This window comes from Aptenodytes patagonicus, chromosome 2 (genome assembly GCF_965638725.1).
Source record: "Aptenodytes patagonicus chromosome 2, bAptPat1.pri.cur, whole genome shotgun sequence".
NCBI lineage: Eukaryota > Metazoa > Chordata > Aves > Sphenisciformes > Spheniscidae > Aptenodytes > Aptenodytes patagonicus.
Genome location: NC_134950.1, coordinates 121,865,731 through 121,889,311, shown reverse-complemented (window position 1 = coordinate 121,889,311; position 23,581 = coordinate 121,865,731). Strand labels below are relative to the sequence as shown.

The following is a 23,581-nucleotide window of genomic DNA, read 5'->3' as shown; positions in this document are numbered from 1 at the left end:
TTACTTTGTCTTAGGTCATTCAGTGAACATTTCCAAAAAGCTTTTGTCAATAGCTGGTTAAAAATCCATCAAAGGAGAACTTAGCAACAAGTATAATGCCAAAAATTAATAAAAAAGGAATCACACTCTTCACCAAAATAGAAGGTGACAGCCAGTGCTAAAGATAATAAAAGAGTCACAGGTATTCATATCATAATACATCTGAAAACCTGTATTTAAATGAAAACAAAATAAAAATTTGAGGTTGGAAGAGAACTGAATCTGAAATGCCTCTAAGTGAAATAACCTGGAACGGATAGTGTGATATGCCACAGAGAAATTCTCACATACCATTTTAATGGCTTTATGTTGAATAAAAGGCTGAGGCAGCCTCTAAAAACCCTGTCCGGCTCAAGAAGCATTCCTCTACTACAAGTTATTACACACAGAGCCAAGACAAATCTCTGGCACAGTATGATGGAGGTTGAGCTGATGGGATGCGTCAGGGCCACAATATAGCACTCTGTGAAGATTTCAATGCAGCACTGTGACATCTAGTAAACCCTGGAAAAGACTGACTTTAAACAGACAGACTTCAAAGATGTTTACAGATCACCAGGGACCATTCCCACTTGTAAATCCCCCAGGATCATGTTAAAATAAAACTAAACCCTTGAGAAAAACTCAGAAGGCTCAAAAACAAGAAAATAATATTAAAAGTCATCACTCACTGCAAACTAATTTTAAGTACAGTGACTTTTCTAATGGTAGCAGTACTTGTTTCAAATTTTGAATACCGTCCTTTCCCTACGCAGTGATCACTAGATCTAAAGGGCTAAAATTTGGCTATACGTATGTATCCCAACTGAGAATCTGCAGCCTGTCCCTTGTCCTACTTCTACGCTTGGGACAGACTTAGTCTGATGTCACTTGTAACCTGCAAGTCACTACGACCTATAATTTCTTAAAAACTGTTAGTCCTTCCTTTGTACTAGGTGGGAGCTTATAAACAATGAAAAACTAGTAAACAGAGTTCTAAGATGTTGAATTCAGTTGAATAATTCCAACTTCAGCAACATTCCAAAAGGCTTACAAACAAGCAAATTCTCACCAGTTGAATAAGCAGGCTAATTAGGTCCGTCAGGGGTTTATTGATAAGCAGAAGGTCTTCAGCAGCCTGCGTGTCCCCTCCTGTGCCAGATTTCTGTGCCTTAATAAGATGAGAAAAAATGAAAAGCAGCCTTGGTGACTGTTCCGTTATGAGAAGCAAATTAGGTCCATTAGGTGGTCGAAGTTTGAACGGAAGTTTGAAGGAGACTTGTACGCTCTTTTCTAGTTAAGTATTCCTGGGCTCCCAATGAGCAGTTACGCTCCCTGTGTCTGTAACAATAAGCACAAAGCAAAAGGGACTCCTGCTGTCATGCCCACTCTGCACAGGCTGAATATACTGACCTACGTGACATTTCTTCAGCAAAATGCTATAAACTGTGTAGGCAAAAGATACCTCTAAAGCCATAAATGTTTTATGTATTTGTTTTCTCTTTCAACGACATGCCTATTTTAACAGTAAAGTTCAACTATTTTTTTTTCCTTTATCAGGAACAATTTTAAGTTCAACTCAAAACAAGAAAATCAAGGTGACTGAAAAGTTAGGATTCTCAGCAATAATGTCCAATTTTGCCCATCTGACTCATTTTGTATCCTGAAATATTCATAATATAAGAATTTATTTTTTAGATAGGAAAAATAAAATCCTTAAGTGACCAAAGTCAGTGATATGATCTGTTACTACTTGTAATTCTGACCATTGTCATCCCCCCTCATCAAAACACACTGCCATCCTAGGCAGTGCTATTTATGACCCATCCCTGCCCCAGGACACCAGAAAGGTCTGCTTGCAAGATTTTTCGTTTAACTTCATTATCTTGCAGCAGTTTTGGACCATGACCCTATACAGTCTAGCTGCTAGAGGAAAATGTAAACATTTTGTCAAGAACACATTTAAAAATCATTTTGCATTGTGTTTCATTTAAAGCTCAATCCTAAAACCATCATCCAAGTGTAACACTTGAGGATTTTTCATTTGGTTAGGTGAACGCAGGAGCAATTCCCCTGAGACAAGAGACACTACTGCTGAAGCTCCGCTGTTGATACTGATGAGTTGAAAGGGTAATGCCTTTCTTCTGGAAAGAATTTTGAAATAAAAGAGGTCTGAAGAGCTGTTTCTCCAGGTAATAAGACACATTGGTACGTCCCTCACTGAGACTCACCACAATGACCTGGAATGCTGAAGTCCAAGAAGGGCAAAAAGACATAGTACAGAGAAGACAAAAAAAATGGAGTGTTTATATTAATCAAGAAAGGGAAGTAAGCCACCTTCACTTCAGCAAAATTTACAACAGCTTTTTCTGGTTAGTGCTTCGATGAGAAGAAAGACTTTCTCCATCAGGGATGTTTGACTACTTTCCTTCACTGTTATATATTTAGTGTCTTTGGAAAGAGAATGAACAATATCACTAAAGGAATTATACTTTACATATATATAAAGGATACACACTATACCACGCTTAAACCTACATTAAGTCACTAACTAGAGTCTACTTCTCAAATCGAGATTGCAAATTACTTTCAGCTACTGTGGATCAGCTGTGGAACATGATATGATGAAACTGCTCCAAAAGAGATATGCAAATTAATCTGAACTTTTGTACCATTTCCATTAAAACACAAGTACTTGGACCACAGAGAGCAAACTCTTGAATGAAGCTGGATACAGTTATCAGCACCATTCAGCATAAAGTACTGAAATGCAAATGAAAAGTGGTGTCATGTTTTGCCTATGCAGCTGGATAAAGTTATCACTTTACATATAAAAAGCTTAAATAAAAAGGATTCAAGTGGAGGTAGTACCATCTGTAAAAGTCAACTTAAGCCTCAAAAGTGGATAATCTGAGAAAATTTGATTCTCTAGTTCAAGTTCTGTTTTAGAAGGTATCTTATTCAGAAGACACCTGTAAAAACGATCCAAGAATATTTGTTATCACTACAGTGATGCATTTAATGCCACATGGATAGTGGAATATTATGTAGATGCACGGTAAATGGCAGTCACCAACTAATGGCTATCATTCAATAGGGCATGTGTACTGAGGCAGCTGTAGAACCCACAGGGGCCCTGTGATGAGTATTGTCAAGACAAGTATGCCGAAGCAAGTAACACCGCTGTAAAATTACTTCTATAGGGGTAGAGGGCAGAGCTATGCTTCAAAACTCGATTTTCCAGCTGCCTCTTTTTACCCATTAGCCTTCCAGGGCAAAGCAGATTACTTTGACTAGAAATGGACAAAACTGGAGCTGGAGTTTTAGTGCATCAATCAACTGATGTATTAATGAAAAGCCAGAATAGAATTTAGCTTTGAATGTATAGATTTAATTTTTTATCTAAATAAAAATCATCAGTTCCACTAATATTACCAATCCATGTGCAAGATCCTCTCTCCTCATATGTGTCCTCCAGTATAATTGGCCTCACCACTGTTGCATGGAGTACAGAATTTAGCTCTCTGTGATTACATGGAGTGCTGCCAACAATATGACAATCAGCAATTAGCCTACAAAATTTGAAATGCATTACAGAACCTGCTATTAGAAGACTTTAGAAGCTATTGTACCATCAGTTCTAAATTAGGTTTCTTCCAAAAATTAAAAAAAAAAAAACAACACCTCTTAGTGAAATATCTGGTTGATAACACAACTGATTATGTAAACCTGTGTAGAAAAAAACAAAGGCTCAATTTTCAACACCCACTTCATACATTAAACCTTCTTAAAACAAACAAACAACCAAAAAACCAACCAAAAAAACCCCACAGAAGAGGACATTTTCAGAATAAAGAAGCCATGTCCTGAAATTCAATACAACCTGGCTGCAATCTTTTGAATCTCTGTCCTCCAGATATATTGGACCTAACAGGCTTCTCTGTTTTTCAGCAGATAATCCCAAGAACACCAAAAACCTAACACGAAGAGTAAGTGTTGTTTGCAGACTAAATACAGAAGTTACTTCCAGCTGACTAACTTAGAAATTTGGCAGATCATTTAAAAACAAAGCAAATATTGCTAGCTTAACATCATGTCTAAAAAAAGATGAATGCTTTTTCCTGTTTTGTTTTTAAGAGCGTTATGTGCAATTTCTTTGCATAGTATCTTTTTGTGCTCCATTTTTAAGGAGGAGGAAGTCTTCACTGGAGGAGGAAGTCCTACCAATGCCATGATTTGCAGTGGTTCAAACAGAAACTTGGAAGACAAATTGATCAGCATAAGGGAGGAAATACTTTTGTCAGCACACATGCAGAGTTTACATATGCTTTTCAAGCACAGTAATCATGTGTGATTTATAATAAAAAAGATACTATTTTTTATGGAGTAATCTTTTTCTTTTAAAATGAACAGAAGAAAAATGCTTTGAACTATCACTGAGCAAATATTGAATTAAGCTATTTATGGAGTACAGAAACAAGAGTGTCAGCTAGGATCTTGTGTTTCCAGCATATAGTGAGGCTAGTATGGATAGTCTAGCCGAGTAACTACATGAAACAGTGATATGCAGTTGAAAATACATGCTCTTCTCTTTCCACCAAACTAAAAATTCAATAAAATCAGAATAGTAGGAATTTCATTATTAGGATAACAGGAAGTTATCTAAAAAATTGTTTTAAATGGTGGTGACCCCAGGAAATAAATTCCATACCTGTAATGTCTGGCGCACAATGTTTGCTGTATACGTCAGCATGCAGTGCAAAATATCAAGCAAGGACAGAAGCAGTGCATTTGCTGTCTTGATGCTGCTTTTATCATCTGCCTCCAAGTACAGAGCCACAGTTTCTATTAGGAGATTACAGATGTGATGAGCCAGTCCTACATTGAAAGTGAGACCAAAAAAAAGAATAGGCTATCAGGAAAAGAACAATGTGGAAGGTAGCCCAGTTAAAACTAATATATTAGCATAAAACCAAATTTCACATACATTATGAATATTTATTAAATTTCCTCTTTTTCTCCAATATTATAATTACCTCCTCTTCTGTTTGGAGCAGCTCATAAAGAGAGCTAAACTGATACAATCAAATTTGCTAGCTACATGGAAAATTATGTAACATTCACTAAATAAAAACATACTTTGAATCCTAAACTTTCCTGTAGCATGCTGGTACACAAGTCTCCTTCACAACACTTCTGGTCACAAGAATTAAGCAATTTCTCCAGGCTGTTACAAAATGACACATCAAGGTTGGAGCCTAAAGTTTTCTTTCTTAACTGGTCTGCCAATTACAACCTTCCCCGTATGCTTTAATTGTAGAATTGAACAGTGTTATGCTTAACATAAAATATATTCATAAGAGCATTATAAATGAAATACTGAATACTATACCATAAATGCTATTAAGATTTGTTTGACTGGTGGTAGTAAAAAGTTTCCTGAAAATACCTTCTTGTCTTGAAACTTTTTTTCAGCTGCTTTAGAATTTAATAACATCAGCTCCTGTAGCTTGCTTAACCCACAAATCAATTCACATATAAGAAAAAATATAATCCATTTCAAGGCAACACCAATTCAATTCAGAATCTTTCTTACTTTCAAATACAAAGTGACTGAGTTCATTATATTTGATCTTAATCTTTTTCTTTCAGAATTTCATAAGGAATGAAAGATACTTTCTTCCTCACCAAGAACATAATTATGGTTGTAAACTATCATCTTTTAAACTGGCAATTAGTCATACTGTGACTTGGGTGTACATACGTAGTAACATTGTAGTATATTAGTATATTAGCTTCTAGTCCCCATGACTGTCAAAAATGACAAGTATTTCACTGATTTTACTGAAGTAAGAAGATTCCTTTTATAAGTTCTCCTTTAAAAAGTAATCGTATATGTTTTCACAAACATCAGTACAAGATTAAAGTGAGACATTGTAGAATTCAATATGTAATTACACCATTCAGCTTTTGAGAGTAGTCAAATCTGTGGGGTGTTGAACCATTTTTGCTTTGAAACCCGCCCCATCAATTAACTAAACTTCCATGAAATATTTTCCTCCCCTATTCATCATCCTTCATACTTTCCTCAGGAAATTAAATACAAAAACATTCATTTAGAATACAGTTATGGGTCAGGATTATTAAGACTTGCACCCTTCTTATATCTCACATCTTTTTGTGTTTTCTATGATTACCAGCATTATTCTTCCACAAAAGTTTGACTGATGGACTACAGCTCAGGCTAAGCTTTGAATTTCCTGGGTTTTTGTCTGCATAAACCAAACTCTCAAAATTATATCAGTCTAATCTCACACATTTAATTTCCTCCTCCTTTTTTAAAGTACAGTTTCTGCTGCAGTTCTGAACATTTCATATAAAAATGAGATAGCATGCAGAGACATATTTAAGTGATGTCACCGATACCCACCAAGAAGAAAAAACCCAGACATAATTGTATGTCTGCCCGATACAAAACTTGTGGTTATTCAATGCCTTTTTTCACCAGGCTAAATTAGAATAAACCTAAGAAAACAGTACAGTAAGAGTTGGCCCCTATCAAAGCAAGGTCTGTAAAATTGCCTGCAGGGGTATATCCAAGTACACTCTGTTTTTCCCTGTATATGACTACAAAACCCACAGCCACATCAAAATGAATGAGTCACCCCTATTATTTCTAGATGGCTTACATATAACCCTTAAAACAGTAACTTGGAGATTAACACTGAGAAGGCCACCTTCAAATGAAGGCATTGTATGGGTCATCATCAAGAATTTTTTAGGCAGTAGTCCTCTCTGCATTTATAGCACTAAGTAGGGAATGACTAGTAGTGAACGAAACAATAGGATCCACGACTCTGATCTGCAATCCTTTCCCTTTCAAATTTGAAGAGAACGACTTGTTTATTCCCTTGACTGTACCAGCCTGAGTCTCACAACTGCCTCACTCCTGGTGTTCGGTGAATGGGGAGGTGAACCGAATGCTCAACCTTCTTCTCACCCATCGAGACATGACTAATATAATCACCTAGATTTTATTCTCTTGAAGTATTTACATTCTGAGGGTATGTGTATTAGCAACCTTGCCTCCGAACACCTGAAATACACCAGAACATTCACATTTACTTAGTTAATGAAAACATCAGAATTAGTGGATTGTATATAGGTAGATACATGCTCACACAGAGTTATATGTACAAAGATATGCATGTTAAATTTGGAAATTTTTGGAAAAAAAATTTTTCCTGGACTTAAAATACCTTTGGAAAATTTAACACATCAAAACTTTATTACAAAGACATCTAAAATAAAACACTGGTGCAAATGTTCCCTAACACACTGCATGATTCATACAGAAACCTGATAAACACTCGGTTCCACAAATAAAAAAGTAAAACAGACTGACCTCTTGCCAAGTAAATAAAGTTCCAGACATGATCTTTAAAATACCTTATTATGACACAACAAAATGAAAATTGGAGGCCACAATTGTAGACATGTAAATATACTCCTTGCTTACACCACAAGACAAAATACACATTCTTTGCCCTTGGAAGAGAAAGTTGGTAAGCTGGTATAATTTACAGTGACCATGACAAAATTCAATAGAAATTTAATGGCCTTGGCCATTGGCACTGTAACCAATTTACTCAAAAGGTAGCTATAAAATTCAAAGACAACATGTCTCAGCATTCCAAAAATTGAATCCCACAACAGATAGTCTGAAAAAGAGGATGTCATTCTGAAAAAAGGAATCTGTATTCATAATTCAGTAAATCGTAATATAAAAATTGCATATGGATGTCTAAGTTTCAGAAGATACATTGAAGATTTTCTGCCAGATTTTACAAGTGATTCAAGAACCACATGCTTCTTAATTTCCAATAATGCCTAAAACAATATTTATCTTTAAAAACTTCAGACAATATATTTCTGAGACATACTTAACAGACGTAAGTTTCTTATGCAGTAATTCTCAGCTGTTCATTAGAAAGTAAAATAGGCTATGATTCAAAAGGTACAGCTTTTGAATGACATGCAGTCCTGAACTTTGGAAGTGGTGGATCTGAATCTGAATTCTGTATCATAGTGGAGAGCTAAACTTGATTAAATCAAGGAAGATTGTTCTACTAAGAAAAGCTACATATTTTTAAGTATTCTGGTACTTCCAAGTATGTTGGTAACAGTCCACTTTGTCAAGAGAAAAGTGTTAGTGACAGTTTACATGGGTTAATGTAATGCATCATAAATTCTTTCAGCTGGGCATTTCTTATTAAAAGAGTTAAGTAAAAACTTATTAATTAACTTACTATAGATTTTTTTGTTACTCTACTAATTTGCAAATTTCAGCAATTAAAATATATGACATCATATCATTTACAGCTATAGTTACAGTTTAGATTTACTACAATACTTCATAGTGCACTAGTCATGCCTTATATTTATTTGTAAAAGGAGGTTCTTCAAAACACCAAGCCTCAGTGCAGTTCTCTGCTATTCAAATATTGCAGAAAAATAAGGCAAAACTTGGATTTTGTATTAGAATTATTGTGCTTATAAATTAACATAACTGGAATTAAACAACCAACCAACCTGTTCTAATTGCAGTCCAAGATTCATGATATGTATTAAAAGAACTGCATCCAAAATTCCTAGCCATGGTTTTATAGCATTTGACAAACCTAGTGTTCACAGCAGAGTATTTCTCCTGCCCAGAGACCCCTGCAATGAACTGAACACGTCGCTGATAGTGCTTTATGAATGTGGACTGTGATGACTATGTTTGTGTTTTACAAATCTTTTCAAAAGATAAAAGGAGTCTTTTGGCCCATGATACAGCTAATCGGACAGAATGTGCCATGATACCTTCTGGAATGAAAGCTGAGAGGAGATATTTTATTCTCACCTATTAGCAAGATGGATAAAGGAAAAGAAATCTTCGCTTCTGAATCATACAAAACATCAAAGGACAGCCTAGGAAGCAATCTTCTAGGCAATCCTTTCATGCCTACCAGCAATTAGAGCATTCAACAAACCTGTCTGCTTCCAGCTGAAGAAAATGTTAGAGCAGGTGCACTTCCTCCGAACAATGCCACCACACAGCCAAGCAGCCAGCAGCAAAACCCTCAGCCCGGCAAAAAGGTTTCTCTTTGTTCCTTTCTACATGTTGCTCTCTGGAGAGCTGTTTTTCCCATTTGTATCACACCTACACAACTGACTCCCCAGGGATATTACCGAATATATATTCACTAGACTTTTCTTCCTTCTTTTACTTACAGAGTGGACCTGCTTGGGGTTTTTGATTTTTTTTTTTTTAAATGACTCAAAATAATAACACATTGGGAACTAGAAATTATACTGCCAGACTAACTAGAAAACATATTTCATAATCTTTTTAATGTTAATGATAAAACTTAAAAATATTGCTACGGAGAAACACAGGACTGTAGTCTGATAGATTCTTTTGCACAGGAATTAGCTTATCAGTACCTGAGCATACATAGTGTCATAAAGATTCTTCATAAAACCTTATTTACCTACATAAACCTGGGATTTAATTTGCATTCTTTGCAGTACAGCCCTACTACTCAAGGTTTCCTCTTTTGAACAACTGAAAATAGGCAACATAAAGCAAATGGTACCTTTAGGGTAATGGCATTTTTAACAGAGGCTCATTGCTTTTATTGTTATTTTTGTTTATTACTTGTTTTTGTTTATCTTTTAGGAACTATTTGTGTTAGTATTATAATATTCTTGAGGGAAGAATAAACTAGAACAGAAAATTAGGTCACCACCGATTTCAAGATTTGGTGAGTTATGAATGTCAGATCCAGTGGAAAGAAAACGATAGGGCTGTTGAACATATCAATTGTCTGACTGCTGCCCTGAAAATTATTTTCTGTTCTGATCTTAAAAATGAATAGCATCTAAAGAAGAAAATTTTGCACATATTAGATAGTCTATTCCTAGTACTGGGACAGTGACTGAAGGTTTTGTGACTGAATAAAGAATCACTAGGTTTGAAGAACAAAAATCTCATTTGAATTTGTCACACTGCAGTGGGTCAAGGCTCTTCAGAGCTTCCCTTTGTGGGAAGAGTCTGTGGCTCAGCTTTTCCTACACGCATGGCAGGTGGGGGGCACTGACTGATGGCGCCAGCGCAGGCAGTCCTGCCCTCACACGCAGAAAAATGGATGTGGTAAGGATTATGACAACCAGGGAAGAAAAGCCAGTTACCACCTTTACTACAAGTAGGTTGAAAGTAGACTAGGAAGTACTCTGTTATCTTGAGTGTGGATGCCTGAGAGGAATACAGACCTGATATTCGCAGTGGCAAGATTTGTGTCTGCTTTGCAGCAGTCAAAGCATGACATAGCTCTGCTTCACTTTTTCAAGAGTAGCAACGTTTAAAGGTTATTGTTAGAAGGCAGTTTATAGGTGGCATCTTTCACTCGTGAGGAAAGAGCACAGAACTGATGACTCCCCAGGGAACCATGTCAAACTTCTCTCAGCCAAAGAGAATCCTGCCAACACAGAAATTTACTTCCTTCTAAAATTTAATCTATGGAACAAACATGTAGGTGATTAAGACCAATAGGTGTATAGAACAGCCAACTAAAAGATAGAAAACCAAGTGGATTCTCTCATTAAGAAAAAGTATCTGTGTAATAAAAGATAGTAAAAATGCAACTTGAACAATTTAGGAGTAATAAAATCATGTATTATTGAATATGATTGACTGGTCAGTACAAAAATAGTAAAATATAACAAATTACACCAACTAGGCAAGACTGTGGTTGTTCTGTATAAAAAGATGTGGTTAGAATGACATACACAGAAGAGGAGTATTTCTGAAAGTATAATCACTGATCCTTTGGGAGCTCCTGATTTGCTTCTGCTTTTGAAAATGAAAAAAAAAAAAGAAAAAAGAAAAAGAAAAAAGAAAAAAGGAGTTTCCCATCTTAGAATCTTATTAAGGTTTCTGTGACAAAATTTCAACTGAATTCAAGTTTTTGCGTCAGATCGACTCAATCATACTATAATTAATTCAGAAAAGATATCCAAGCTGTTTGAAACTAAGTTCACAGCACACGTGGCTACATAGCATCCAACTTTTAAAGGCAGGGGATTTTGTTCTAGACAAGATTTACTGAGACAGTCCTCATTCCTAGGAGTATAACTCATTGAACATGAACACAAACTTGTTCAACAGGGATGGAATGAAGGATCAAAAGGTAACTTTCTTCCAAAAATAATTATAAGAACATCCAAATGCTTTCTAGTTCTATCAGAAAAAAAAAAAATCCAAAATTTATAGGAGTGAATACTACATGACTATGGACTGTAATGATGCTCAGGGGATCTGTTCACAGTGTTGATAAGACATTAATAGTGTCTCATTTCAGCACTCAGGTTTGATTTGTTTGGATACCATGTTGTTGGCACCACAATCTCTAGAAGAAGAAGCTATCTGCTTCTTATGTTCTGTAAGCAGCTGAGAATAATTGGACATTTACTACAAAAGGATAAGTGAAAAACTTAACAGAAAGGTAGGATCCACTGAAGATGTACACACAAACTTTAAATGCTCGTTATCAGGCGGCTTGTGGGACTGGACATAAAAGAAACATTTCTTTTTAAATTATTTATTCAAATTAAACTTTTGCTCTCCAGAGATGAAATTTAGTACCCAGCAGAGTCATAAGATTTGCTGCCAGTTCTGTCACTAATGCATATGTTATGTACATCACAAACAGGCTGCTTTTTTGTTAATCGGGGAGCATAAGGCCCTTGATGCATGTAAAATCAAGTGCTATCATCCCAAGAGGTAACTGACAATACAGTAGAGTACAATGCTAAGGCTGCCTGACAGACATTCATTTTGTAAACAGCTTTGTTGGTGACAAACAGTAGTTCTTCCCAGGTGTTTGCTAGTGATCAGTTGTTGGAGGTTATTACCCCTACAATTGTGTGTGAGTGTGCGTGCGTGAGACAGAGAGAGGATGTGAGTACTCCCTAGTCTCCCCTGACAAGCTGTGCTAGGCTGCTTTAAACTGTTCTAACGGGCAGCCTGCATTAACCCATCTGATTTTGCTTGAAGCAGATTCACCCACTCAAATGATCCTTCTAGCTGGAAGACCTGGTGGGGGATGGAGGTGGAGATAATACAGTGACTTCATGGTGTACACATTTCAAATATTTCTGTCCCCAATTGTGCATATATTAAACACCTAACTTGAATTCTTTTCATATGGATTTAAGCATTTTTGTTGATACAGTCTTTCAATATGTCAATTGTGCAGTACTTGCAAGCACAACCTTCCATCACAAAAAAAGAATTAAATAAACCAAGACTGTAATAAGATAAAATCACATTGTCTGGATTGACTATTATTGCTATTAAGTAAACTTTATAGTAGCTTTTCAGCTAGATATTTTTCCCCATATGTCAGAGATACATTAGAGATGGCAGTCCATTTTATAAAGCACAGTAATTCTATAGCATGCTATACTTCAAGTCAGATGCCGATACACCCTATTTCATCCCTTAACAAGGTGTCAACTAAAAAAAAATATCTTGGTTTTGTCAGACAGAAGTTAGATGATGCTTAGGAGATTTTCCAAACAGCAGGTTTTAATGATCTGCATGAGGAACAAGAATATCTAAAAGGACACTTTACTCTTTGTGAGGCAACAGTCTTTAAAACCTCCTTTAAAACTAGCCTGAGATATTAGCAGTTGTTGCTTCACAGCTACATGGGAGAACTTCTGCTTGCATGTTGTGAATGAATACATAGTCTATCTTTTTTAGAAAAACTAAGGCTGCATGAAGTCCTCAAATTAATGGCAAAAACTAGATGAAACATTCTTCACTAGATTAAAATCTGTCATTTTTGTTAGATTAGGGATTCTTTGCATTCAGCAAGATTCAGAGTCAGTAAAGATTCAATAAAGACTTTTGACTTACTGCTCAGAAAGATTAAGCCTGCAACAATTACCACGTGATAAAATACAGGGGGAATTTATATCCTGGGCTTAATTTAGAACTAGAAATTCTTCTAAAGAGATCACTATTTTAATAATAGACTTCCTGTCACACAAGATTAAACCCTGTTTATCTACTTCAAATATCTTAACATGCTTCTGCTTTGGCATCAACTTTCCCTTCTACCAAAATCCTTGAGAGACCACATTCAAACTTTGAGAGTTGTCTTTTTTACAAAACCTGTATAGACCAGATATGAACAGCCTCAGAATGCAGATACAGCCCTAAACTGTTGTCACAAATTGACAGCATTCAACAGCTTTGAATGACGTTACCAGCACTAATTGCTCTATCTAGGCCTTCAGGAGTCCCTGGACTGAGAGTGATAAGGACCAATGAACCTTGGCTTCAGAAAATTGTCAGAAGTTTTCAGTTTTAAATTGCAGAAATAAAACAAAGTTGACTACTGTTCTCACATATATTCAGCAAAGGGTAGAGTAAAAACTCTATACAGTTCCCTACTGAAAAGTCATGCTCTGTAAGAAAAGATATTAAATATTTATTACTACTTCTCTTGGTCTATTTACATCAGTCTTCCATAGGAGGAAAACTTACAGAGTACAAATACTTGAATTTTCAAGTGACAGTCTTTTACAATTGTTACAACTAGACCAAAGCACAAAAGCAAAGGCTAGAGTATCCACTAAGTGGAATTTGCTGCTGGTTATTACAACAAAACTGAATCTATACCACAGTTTCCTGTAACGTCCCGCATTATTCATCAATTAAGTTTACAACAGAAAAGAAAGCTGACAACTAGTAATTGCAGCTGTCCAGGGTGGCCTCGGTGTATTTACACTTACATGATCAAAGGGCTTAAACAGAGGTCAGGATGTTACATGATAGTAAATCTGGTTTTGCAGCTATGACCAGGTTAAATTCTGTAGCCTTAAACCTACTCTGCTAGGTCAACTGTTTTGCGAATAAGTGTTAGGATAACTTGGACCAGCAGACTCTCTTTCTAATTTGCTATCACCTGGCCATACCAATAATGCCACATCTGATTAAATCTCTCAAATCTAACCACAGACTTTTCACTTCAGATGTTATTAACCTTCTTAAGTGGCTTAGGCATATATCTTGTTTTGTTTGCATGGATGCTTGTTCTACTTTGATATGATTTCCATGATTTTCAGCCTTACCACCAGGATCTTTGAGCTGGAACCCATCACACTGATCATGCTGTCACCTCAGGCTGTACCCAAAAGTGCCTTACCTAATACTCATCATTAGTACAACCTAGACCAACAGAGCCTTCATCTTCTGTCAGCACAACTACCTGACCCCAACTATCTTGGCTTCAAACAACTGCACTGAGCTAAGTGGCACTGGTGAGGCTGCACCTTGAATACTGTGTTCAGTTTTGGGCCCCTCACTACAAGAAGGATGTCGAGGTGCTGGAGCGTGTCCAGAGAAGGGCAACAAAGCTGGTGAAGGGTCTGGAGAACAAGTCTGATGAGGAGCGGCTGAGGGAGCTGGGACTGTTTAGCCTGGAGAAAAGGAGGCTCAGGGGAGACTTCATCGCTCTCTACAACCGCCTGAAAGGAGGTTGTAGTGAGGTGGGTGTCGGTCTCTTCTCCCAAGTAACAAGCGCTAGGACAAGAGGAAATGGCCTCAAGTTGTGCCAGGGGAGGTTTAGATTGGACATGAGGAAAACTTTCTTGACTGAAAGAGTGGTTAAACATTGGAACAGGCTGCCCAGGGAAGTGGTTGAATCACCATCCCTGGAAGTATTTAAAAGACGTGTAGATGCGGCACTTAGGGACATGGTTTAGTGGGCATGGTGGTGTTGGGTTGATGGCTGGACTCAGTGATCTTAGAGGTCTTTTCCAACCTTAATGATTCTATGATTCTAAGTCAGCTGGTGCTACAGCTCAGCTTATTTAATCAAGAGGCAGTCCTAGCTCTGAAAGAACTGTAAGCCTCTGTGTTTAAATACTGTGTTCCATACCCTGTCTCCCCTATCTCAACAGGACCCACACAATAGGAGCATGGGTCTATTGACACTGGGTTATGGACAGTACATTTTCTGTGCAGGTACCTGTTGCTGGGAATAGTGGAGCCTGTGTATATGGTAACAGACTGGCTCAGACTCTTGGGGAAACTTCTGCATAAGCACTGGAAGGAGATCACATGGAATGGTTTGGTCAACTAGGCTATCTTGGCCCAAGCCACACAGTTTTGAAACAAAACCAGTGAACTATACCACCCTCCCCAACAACAAGATGAACTGGATCCTGCTGCAGATCTGATGCTTTAACTGAGAATCAGGATTCTGCTTTGCTCAAGGGCAACTAATTTCTTCAGAGGTTAAAAAGAAGTTAAGAACATTGATACAACTACAGTGAAAGAGATGGCCACCACAGAACAGAAGAGAGGGATTGAGAGAGCCAGGATTTTTTTGTTAAATCTGTGAAGACATGCAACAGAACAGCAAAAGAAACTTGGTACACAAGTCCTGTTTTAGTACCTGTACTGGTTTTGGCTGGGATAGAGTTAAATTTCTTCATAGTAGCTTGTATGGGGCTATGTTTTGGATTTGTGCTGAAAACAGTGTTGATAGCACACCGATGTTTTAATTACCGCTGAGCAGTGCTTACACAGCATCTTTTCTGCTTCTCAGACTGCCCCGCCAGCGAGTAGGTTGGAGATACACAAAAATTTTGGAGGGGGGACAGCTGACCCCAATTGGGCAAAGGGATATTCCATACCATATGACATCATGCTCAGCAATAAAACTGGAGGGGAGGTTGGCGGGGGGCGGGGCACTGCTCCCAGACTGGCTGGGCATTGATTGGTTGGTGATGAGCAATTGTTTTTATTTGCATCACTTGTCCTTCTTGGGTTTTATTTTCCTCTCTATTTGTTTGTTTGTTTTTTCCTCTTTTACTTACAATGTTTTTTAATTCTTATTATTATCTCTTCTTAATTATTAAACTGGTTTTATCTCAACCCACGACTTTTTTTCTCACTTCTACCCTTCCAATTCTCCCCCCATCCCACCAGGGGGGGAGTAAGTGAGCGGTTGTGTTGTGCTTAGTTGCCAGCTGGGGTTAAACCACGACAGTACCTTTTCCTTTTTCTCTACTGTGTCTGCTCTGCTGAGCATAGGTGTTTATTAGGCATTAATGTACTACAGGGTCCCAGTAACTTTACCAACTGGCTCCAACACAGGGACCCTCCACCATTCTGTCCCAGGGTGTGTTTTATGTGTCGCTTCTTACGTGCCTTGGGCACTACCACTATGCACCTACATTTCTCCTCCAGCCTGCTTATGTCCAGACCACTGATTCTAGAAGGCAAATTCAGGCAAAGAAATTAAGTTCAATCTTTTTGTTTGATAAGATACACAATGGGGGTGGGGGGAAAGGGGGAGCTTGCAATGAAAGGCTCATGTTCCTTTGTTCCTCCTCCATGCTATCTCAAGTGAAGAGACAAACATTAAGGATGATAAAATTTAACAGTAGCTTGAAACAATGAAGTAATATCCCCAGCATTTTCTAAAATAATATGCTCTGCAACAGATTCAACACAGGTCACTGCTTCCCATCTAGGATTCAGGATTGCAATAGATATCCTACAGAATGGTGGCATCAGGGCATATTTGATAGGGCTTCCCTCTGTTTATGTGAACAAACACTTTTTCTGGTTCAGAGAGAAAGCTAGTATGTCGAACATCTTTACGGATGCCCAATGAGTTTCAGTACAGGAGTGCACACTTTTCCAGATGAAACCCAACATGCAGTTGCTACCTGTAAATAGCTGAAATCTACTCAAAGTTTTGGTTCTGCTCTATTTGAACTGGGCTTGTCCTTTGCCTTTGTTCAACATTTTTAGAAAGAGAGAACTGATGAGGCTTAATGAAGATTGTGCTTTAAGGGAGAGGGACTTTGGAAGTAGGCTACAAAAAGTGAAGTGTGGATCCAAAGTCTGAAGTAAAAGCAGCTCTGATGGGAAGACTGGAGGAATTAAGATCTGCAAAACAGGACTGTCAACAAATTATGCAAGAACTGGAGAGAAGCTGCAAGAAGTAGACACCAGAAGTGAGAGATGTATACAATTAAAGTTTTCAAGACGAGCAATTTCATGGCAAGAAGTCAAACATTTTGCACAACTTGGCCTGCCAGAATACTGCACAGAACTGGGATAGTGGGCTACAACTCAGCCTGGGAGACTGGCCATCACAGGCAGCACCAACGCTGGCCAGCTTGATGGAAGTGAATTACGAAGTTATTGCCAGGAGTGGTCATTTACTGTCTTCTGGATATGTTACTGTCGCTGGTTACAAGCATGACCGTATGCACACCTGTCACGAACACAGGTTTTCTTGCAGGGGGCTAGGCAGAGCCTCCAGTCAGTTGTTGCACTCAGTCCAGACTGAGTATCTCTGTATTCAGGCTGACCCCGTAATGCACAGACTCAGTCTGAGTGACTGCCTGACCCATAGCGTGGGCAGGCAAAATCTTGTAAGCAATGCTGTTCTTTCCATATCTTCTGTTAAAACCCCTAAACCTGCCTTGATAATCTGTTCCTTTGGGTGTTGTATCTGCCTTTTCCTTACTTTGCTTATGACTTTTCTTCACAGTATAGACAAAATACTGCTGCTAAATTAGTCTTCTTGTGTTGCTGTTTGAACCACATGCTCTCTGAATTCAACAACATTCAATGTAATTTCTGAAGAAAATGCATAGTAAGTAACAGTTCTAGCGTGTTTTTCTTGTAAGATAAATAATGGCATAAACCCACACTTCACGTCATTCTGGGTTTGGTGGTGGGATCAAAATATACAATATCCGTCTGTGTTTGAAAAGGGGACAGCTAGTTTATTCAGCAAAAGTGTGTATTGGAAAGACTGTTGAGCCATCATGGATAATTTTACTGTTTTTTCAATCTTTATATAATACATATAGTAGCAGTAGTTTTGTTATCATCCAGGGAAAGAAGTCATATTTCATGGCTGTATCATTGGCTAAAAAGCTGTATGTCACAATCTGGGCATGTTAGCTAGGAAATACGATCTTTTAAAAGTGTGAATAAATCCATTAACAACACTTTACCGGATTTTTGCCAAGTCTCACAGGAATAGGGGTGAGAGGTTTTTGAGTAAGCAACCTGCAATATGATAAGCGAAGAAAGAATGGCCCTCAGGAAAGATAAGACAAGTTGAAACTAAATGGATGCAGGTGAAGAAGAAGTTTCCACCCTTTTTTTCCTTATCTTTTCAAAAGGTGGGTGGTAATGGGGGAAAAAAAATCTTCCTAGTTTTTACAATCTCCTAAAAGACAGAATAGAGCTTTAAACTTTATAAAGATATCCTATTTCTTCCCCTATTCATCTTAAAAATTCAAAGGGAAGCATATATCTTTTTCCCCCATCAAAAAGAAGGAACAGCTAGCTGACGCAGTATCTTCTAACAATGTGGAGACATCTATGGAAACCTTTAAATCTTATTTACGAAACAAAAAACCCCCAATGTTTATCAAGTTAGGACCTCTTTAAAAGAAAAGTCACATTGATTTGCTTAAAACTCAGATCTGAAATCCACCACATGTGCTTGAGCACAGGTCATTGCTGACACACTTGTCTTCATAAACCCTTCTTACGTAAATATAATCTTGGTCCAACTAGAAAAAAGCTTAAGCTAAAAAGAAACAAAATAATATTTTTTTAGAAAGGGTGGATAGACAAGTTTGTACCACATTTATGAAATGTATTTTTTAAAAAAATCAAATGGTATCATCAGGTGAGCATCTACATTTTTGTCAGAGCAGCTTAAATAACCACTGTCCCTCAGCTGGAGGTTTCAACTGCGCATCAATCAGGTTCCCCCAACAGCTGACTTGCAAAAACTGACTATGTGCAGATACACTGCTATAAAATGTAAATACTCATGGGTACGCAAATCTACAAGGCATTGACCAAATGCTGTAGGAAAAACCCACTAGTTAAGGAATGGTAACTTTCCCAAATAACTTTAATGAGAACACAAACACTCACTTGAATATATACTGCCTTAAGGTGGTGGAAAATCCATGTGTAGACATGGATCTATGGCTTTAGACTTCAAAAGAAATTTACCTATAGAAATTAATACTTAAATTCGAAATGCACATAAAAATATAACTTAGAGTGTTTGGGAAAAATAAGCTAAACTATATTGTAAGATTAGATTCTGAATAGCAGAAGAAAACATCAGACTATAAAGGCTACATATAAATGTTGTATTTTAGGTAAAATTTGAAAAATAAAAAAATATTTAGGTGGAAAAACACAAACATCACAGGAAAAGTTTTAAGTAATATAGACTACTACTTCATATTTTTGTACAAATTGGGGCTTTCAAAAAGGGTTTAAAAATGTAAATAACTTCAGTTTCTCCATTATGTTATAATAACTTTTCTGCTTCAAAGAGAAAATTATTTTAAAGTTCATTTGTCCACAGACAGTTTAAACATTATTTTGTGAGATGAACACATTTTTCTGAAAATAACTTAGAAGAGGAAAATATCTGGCTGTCTGGGAGCTATGACATCTAAAACAAAACAAAAAACCCAAACCATTCTTTAAACCAGTGAAAAACCTCAGATTTCATTTATCTGTCCACTACATAGATCTGGTCCTGCCAAAACTGGTGCTTGTTTTTAGCAATTGACGAAATTAACTTCTTTCAGCAGGATCAAATAAGTACATCTGAAGACGACCATTACTTCTATGACAGAGTAATGATTGATGTAGTTTAATTTTGTGTATAGTACTTTGTACCTTTTCAACTTTACACTTACCTCAAATAGACAGTGATACATTGCTTTCGTACCGAGACTGTTCTAACAGCTAGAATAGAAAATATATGAAAGTTCTATAACCTATGGCATAGTAACTGTACTTAAACTGGGTCTCTTTTCAAATATATAGTTACATTTTTAATTCCATCCCTTAATATCATCTTTTAGCTTACTAATTACATCTGACAAGCTACACAAGGACATCATCATAATTAGATTTTAATTTATTATCTGTAACAACTTAAATAGTTTGTGTCATCAAAAGTTAACTTGTAGCTAGTATGATAGCTACACTTCTACCTAGTTATTAATTTTCTCTTAAACTGAACAAATCCACTAGTCCTAATACATGATTTGGGTTGCATTTCAGGGGAGTACTAGCATAATGTCTAACGATAATGCTTAAATTAGACTGCAGGAAGAGCAGTGCCTAGAATGAATGCAAAGACAACAATCTCTAGAGGAGAGGAAAAACTACCATTTTTATGGATAAGCGGGTGAAAAGGAGCATGAGGCTTTGCAGATTTCTTCCTTTTTCCTAGTCCTGAGTTTGTCATCAGGAAACCTTCAGATATCCACATCCTCAGATACAAAATCAATGCCTTACACTTTAACATAAAAATTTCATTTTTCAAATGAGTTTTCTGCTTCCAAACATTAACAGTCAGTGTAATTGCTCAGCCAAAACCTTAAGTCTTAGTTTTGTCTAGGAATTGGATAGGCATAAAAAATGTCTGTTATGGTTGGCATATTAGAAATATAAAGACAGTCTAAGGTTTGAAATTGCTATATTTATTGAACTAACTTCTCACCATTAAACTAAGCTGATCAGTTATATCATCAGATTTCTGCATAGGGCCTCTCAGACTAGAATATCATGGAATGACAAGATTTTGAACATTTTTTGTTATTACTCCTTCCTTTTCTATCGATTAGGTGTTATAAATGAGATATCTTAGGTAGTTTGATCAGGCAGCTATGCTGCAAGATGATCTGCTTGACTGGCCACAGGGATAGTATCAGGAAGCCTACTCCAGCCACAGAAAAGGCCAGTCCTCTTTTACAGTACAGCACTAGCAAGACAAGATGTAACAACCTGTTGAGCCTTTATTAATTTATTTTATCCTTTGAAGTCTTAGCAAGCGTGCTGTGACATTTTGCACCTTATGGGTACAGCTCTCAACAACAACAGGCTTGGTTCTACTTGAATGGCATAACTGCTTCTCACAGCAATTACCGTTTCTATTTTCATCCTTTTCAGATGGCTGTATTGTTGAATATCACAGGATGACACAGGTTATTTTTTCCTCAAAGACTTCACTACTACCATGCTATTTTGACATGATTCCCACTTATCTTTTATGATACCAGACTTGTAAGTTTACCCATGTGATGCTATACACTTCCACTTGAGTGACTGGCATTTTGGGTCAGAAAAACATGTCTTAATACTGTTAAAAAACATTCTGAACTTCATAACATCATAGAAGAGACTTCTTCAGGCTCAACCACCACGGACTTCTCATATAAGCTGTAACTCAAATGAACGTAGTAACGCACAACTACTATCTTTAGATGTTCATAGAGGCATTTCTGTGCTCAAGAGCTGAACTAACTACTACAGTACTGGCAGGGAGCTGTTAAAGGCTTACATCCCACATGGCAGAGGCTGTAAGGTGTACACCTCCTAACTGAGGGACTTTCCCTGTCACATCCAAATGATACAGAAGCAACATATGCAACTACTCAGACAGGATGATACAAGTCTGTCTGCATTTATTTTCTGTATTTTAAAATAATTTCTTACTTTACATTTATTTAACTGAGAGCATTTTGTTTCTAAACAATGATTAAACACAGAAAAATTGGTTTTAGGTTCTTACTCATATTGATTTCCCTAACTTATTCTCCCTGCCAAACTTTCCATCCAGAATCACAATACGTTGCATATGAACTAAGCTTTATATTTGCTTAGGGTGATGTACAATAAGCAGGTATAAAGTACTGCCATGAAACAACACATTTTCTATCTTCAGTCACTGAACAAATATTCCTATATTGTATCCTGTAAGAGTTTTGCAGAAAACTCCTGCCTCCTAGGAATAAATAGGGGCTACTAAGGAATGAGCAAATGGCTTCAGAAGCAGTCTGAATGTGTGTCTGATTTCTTCACAGACTAAGTCTGTGGTTTTTGGGTTGTTTTTTTTTTTTTAAGGGCATATTAGTTTAAGTAATGTATTTTATAGGATTTTATAACTACTGCCTTTCCCTTGCAAGTAGACTTCTCCTGTATGACTAATCCATGGTCCTCTTCTTGATCACTGTCTTAGAGTTAGATAGTTTCTCCCATCTTGGAAGAAAATCCTGCAACTTTGAAGCCAGCTACTCCAACAACTCACTTGTATTCCTAAAATCAAAGTTGCATGCAATGTCACACCAACATCTTCGCAGTGTTGTACAGTAGTTCAGGCTACTGCTGCATAGGTGGGTGTGGCAGGGAGGAAGATCTGAGTTGCCAGGTTAGTGCAGTCTACTGCCTAATTTCATGAACACTGACGATTCAGCAGGTGAGAGAGAGCTGGCTAGGAAGCTAGAAGCTGTTCTTAAAAACTGTGCTATGGGCAGCATAATCAAATAACTTTTGGACATTGAAGCTGAAATACGATTATCTGTGAAGAAGTGAAAAGTAGAAGAATATCCTCCAAAGATTTATGTAAGTTAGAAACCTTTGGGGTCTATCTAGAGAACTCAGAATTCATTGTCATTTACCTATCATTATGTTAAAGATCTGTGTATGTAAAAGACCGATACTTTTTTTGTGTGTGTTAAGAAAAAGCTTAAAGTTGGATGTTGGTCTCATGAGTGCCACTTTTTGAATATGCAATGTTTAACAGACTTTAACAATATGACACACAAAGACATTTGAAATCTAATTAATCTCTTGACATTTGACTGAAAGTCAAAGCAGTGGACTACAAGATGAATAAGGATACCTCACCCATGAAGGCTGATCTTTCTTTCATGAGGTGCAAATGAGTTATGATGATCTGACCACAAAGTTTATTGCAGATCTCTTCTTTTTTAATAATTGTCCCTGCTTTAAGCACCTACCATGCTTTCTTAATATGATAGTGGATATAACAACTGCTGTAGCTGACATTCTACATTTCCACTAAAGGTCCTTCCTTAGGAACTTCAGTTTTTACACAAACTGCTTGAAGTACCATGTACTAGTTTACCACTTGTGGAAGAAGGGGCAGGCAACCCAAGAAGAGTACAGGGATCTCGTTAGGTTATGCAGAGAGGAAATGAGAAAGGCAAGAGCCCAGCTAGAACGCAATCTGGCCGCTGCTGTTAGAGACAACAAAAAAAGTTTTTACAAATATATTAATGACAAGAAGAGAACCAAGGAGAATCTCCATCCTTTATCGGATGTGGGGGGGAACATTGTCACCGAGGATGAGGAAAAGGCTGAGGTACTCAATGCCTTCTTTGCCTCAGTCTTTAACAGGCAGACCAGTTATCCTCAGGGTATTCAGCCCCCTGAGCTGGAAGACAGGGACAGCGAGCAGGATGAACCCCCCATAATCCAAGAGGAAGCAGTTAACAACCTGCTATGCCACCTGGACGCTTGCAAGTCCATAGGGCCGGATGGGATCCACCCGACAGTGCTGAGGGAGCTGGCGGAGGAGCTCGCCAAGCCACTCTCCATCATTTATCAGCAGTCCTGGTTAAC

General features: G+C 37.4%; 1 protein-coding gene across 1 annotated transcript in view; it reads right to left on the bottom strand.

The window, feature by feature from the left end:
• Positions 1–23,581, bottom strand: part of ULK4 (unc-51 like kinase 4) — a 260,277-nt gene that overhangs the window by 64,305 nt on the left and 172,391 nt on the right. Inside the window, exons 35-36 of the mRNA XM_076331013.1 lie at positions 4,730–4,896; positions 1,091–1,189 (exon numbers count right to left, since the gene is read on the bottom strand). Of these exons, the coding sequence (XP_076187128.1) occupies positions 1,091–1,189; positions 4,730–4,896 (266 nt within the window). The remainder of the gene's footprint in view (positions 1–1,090; positions 1,190–4,729; positions 4,897–23,581) is intronic.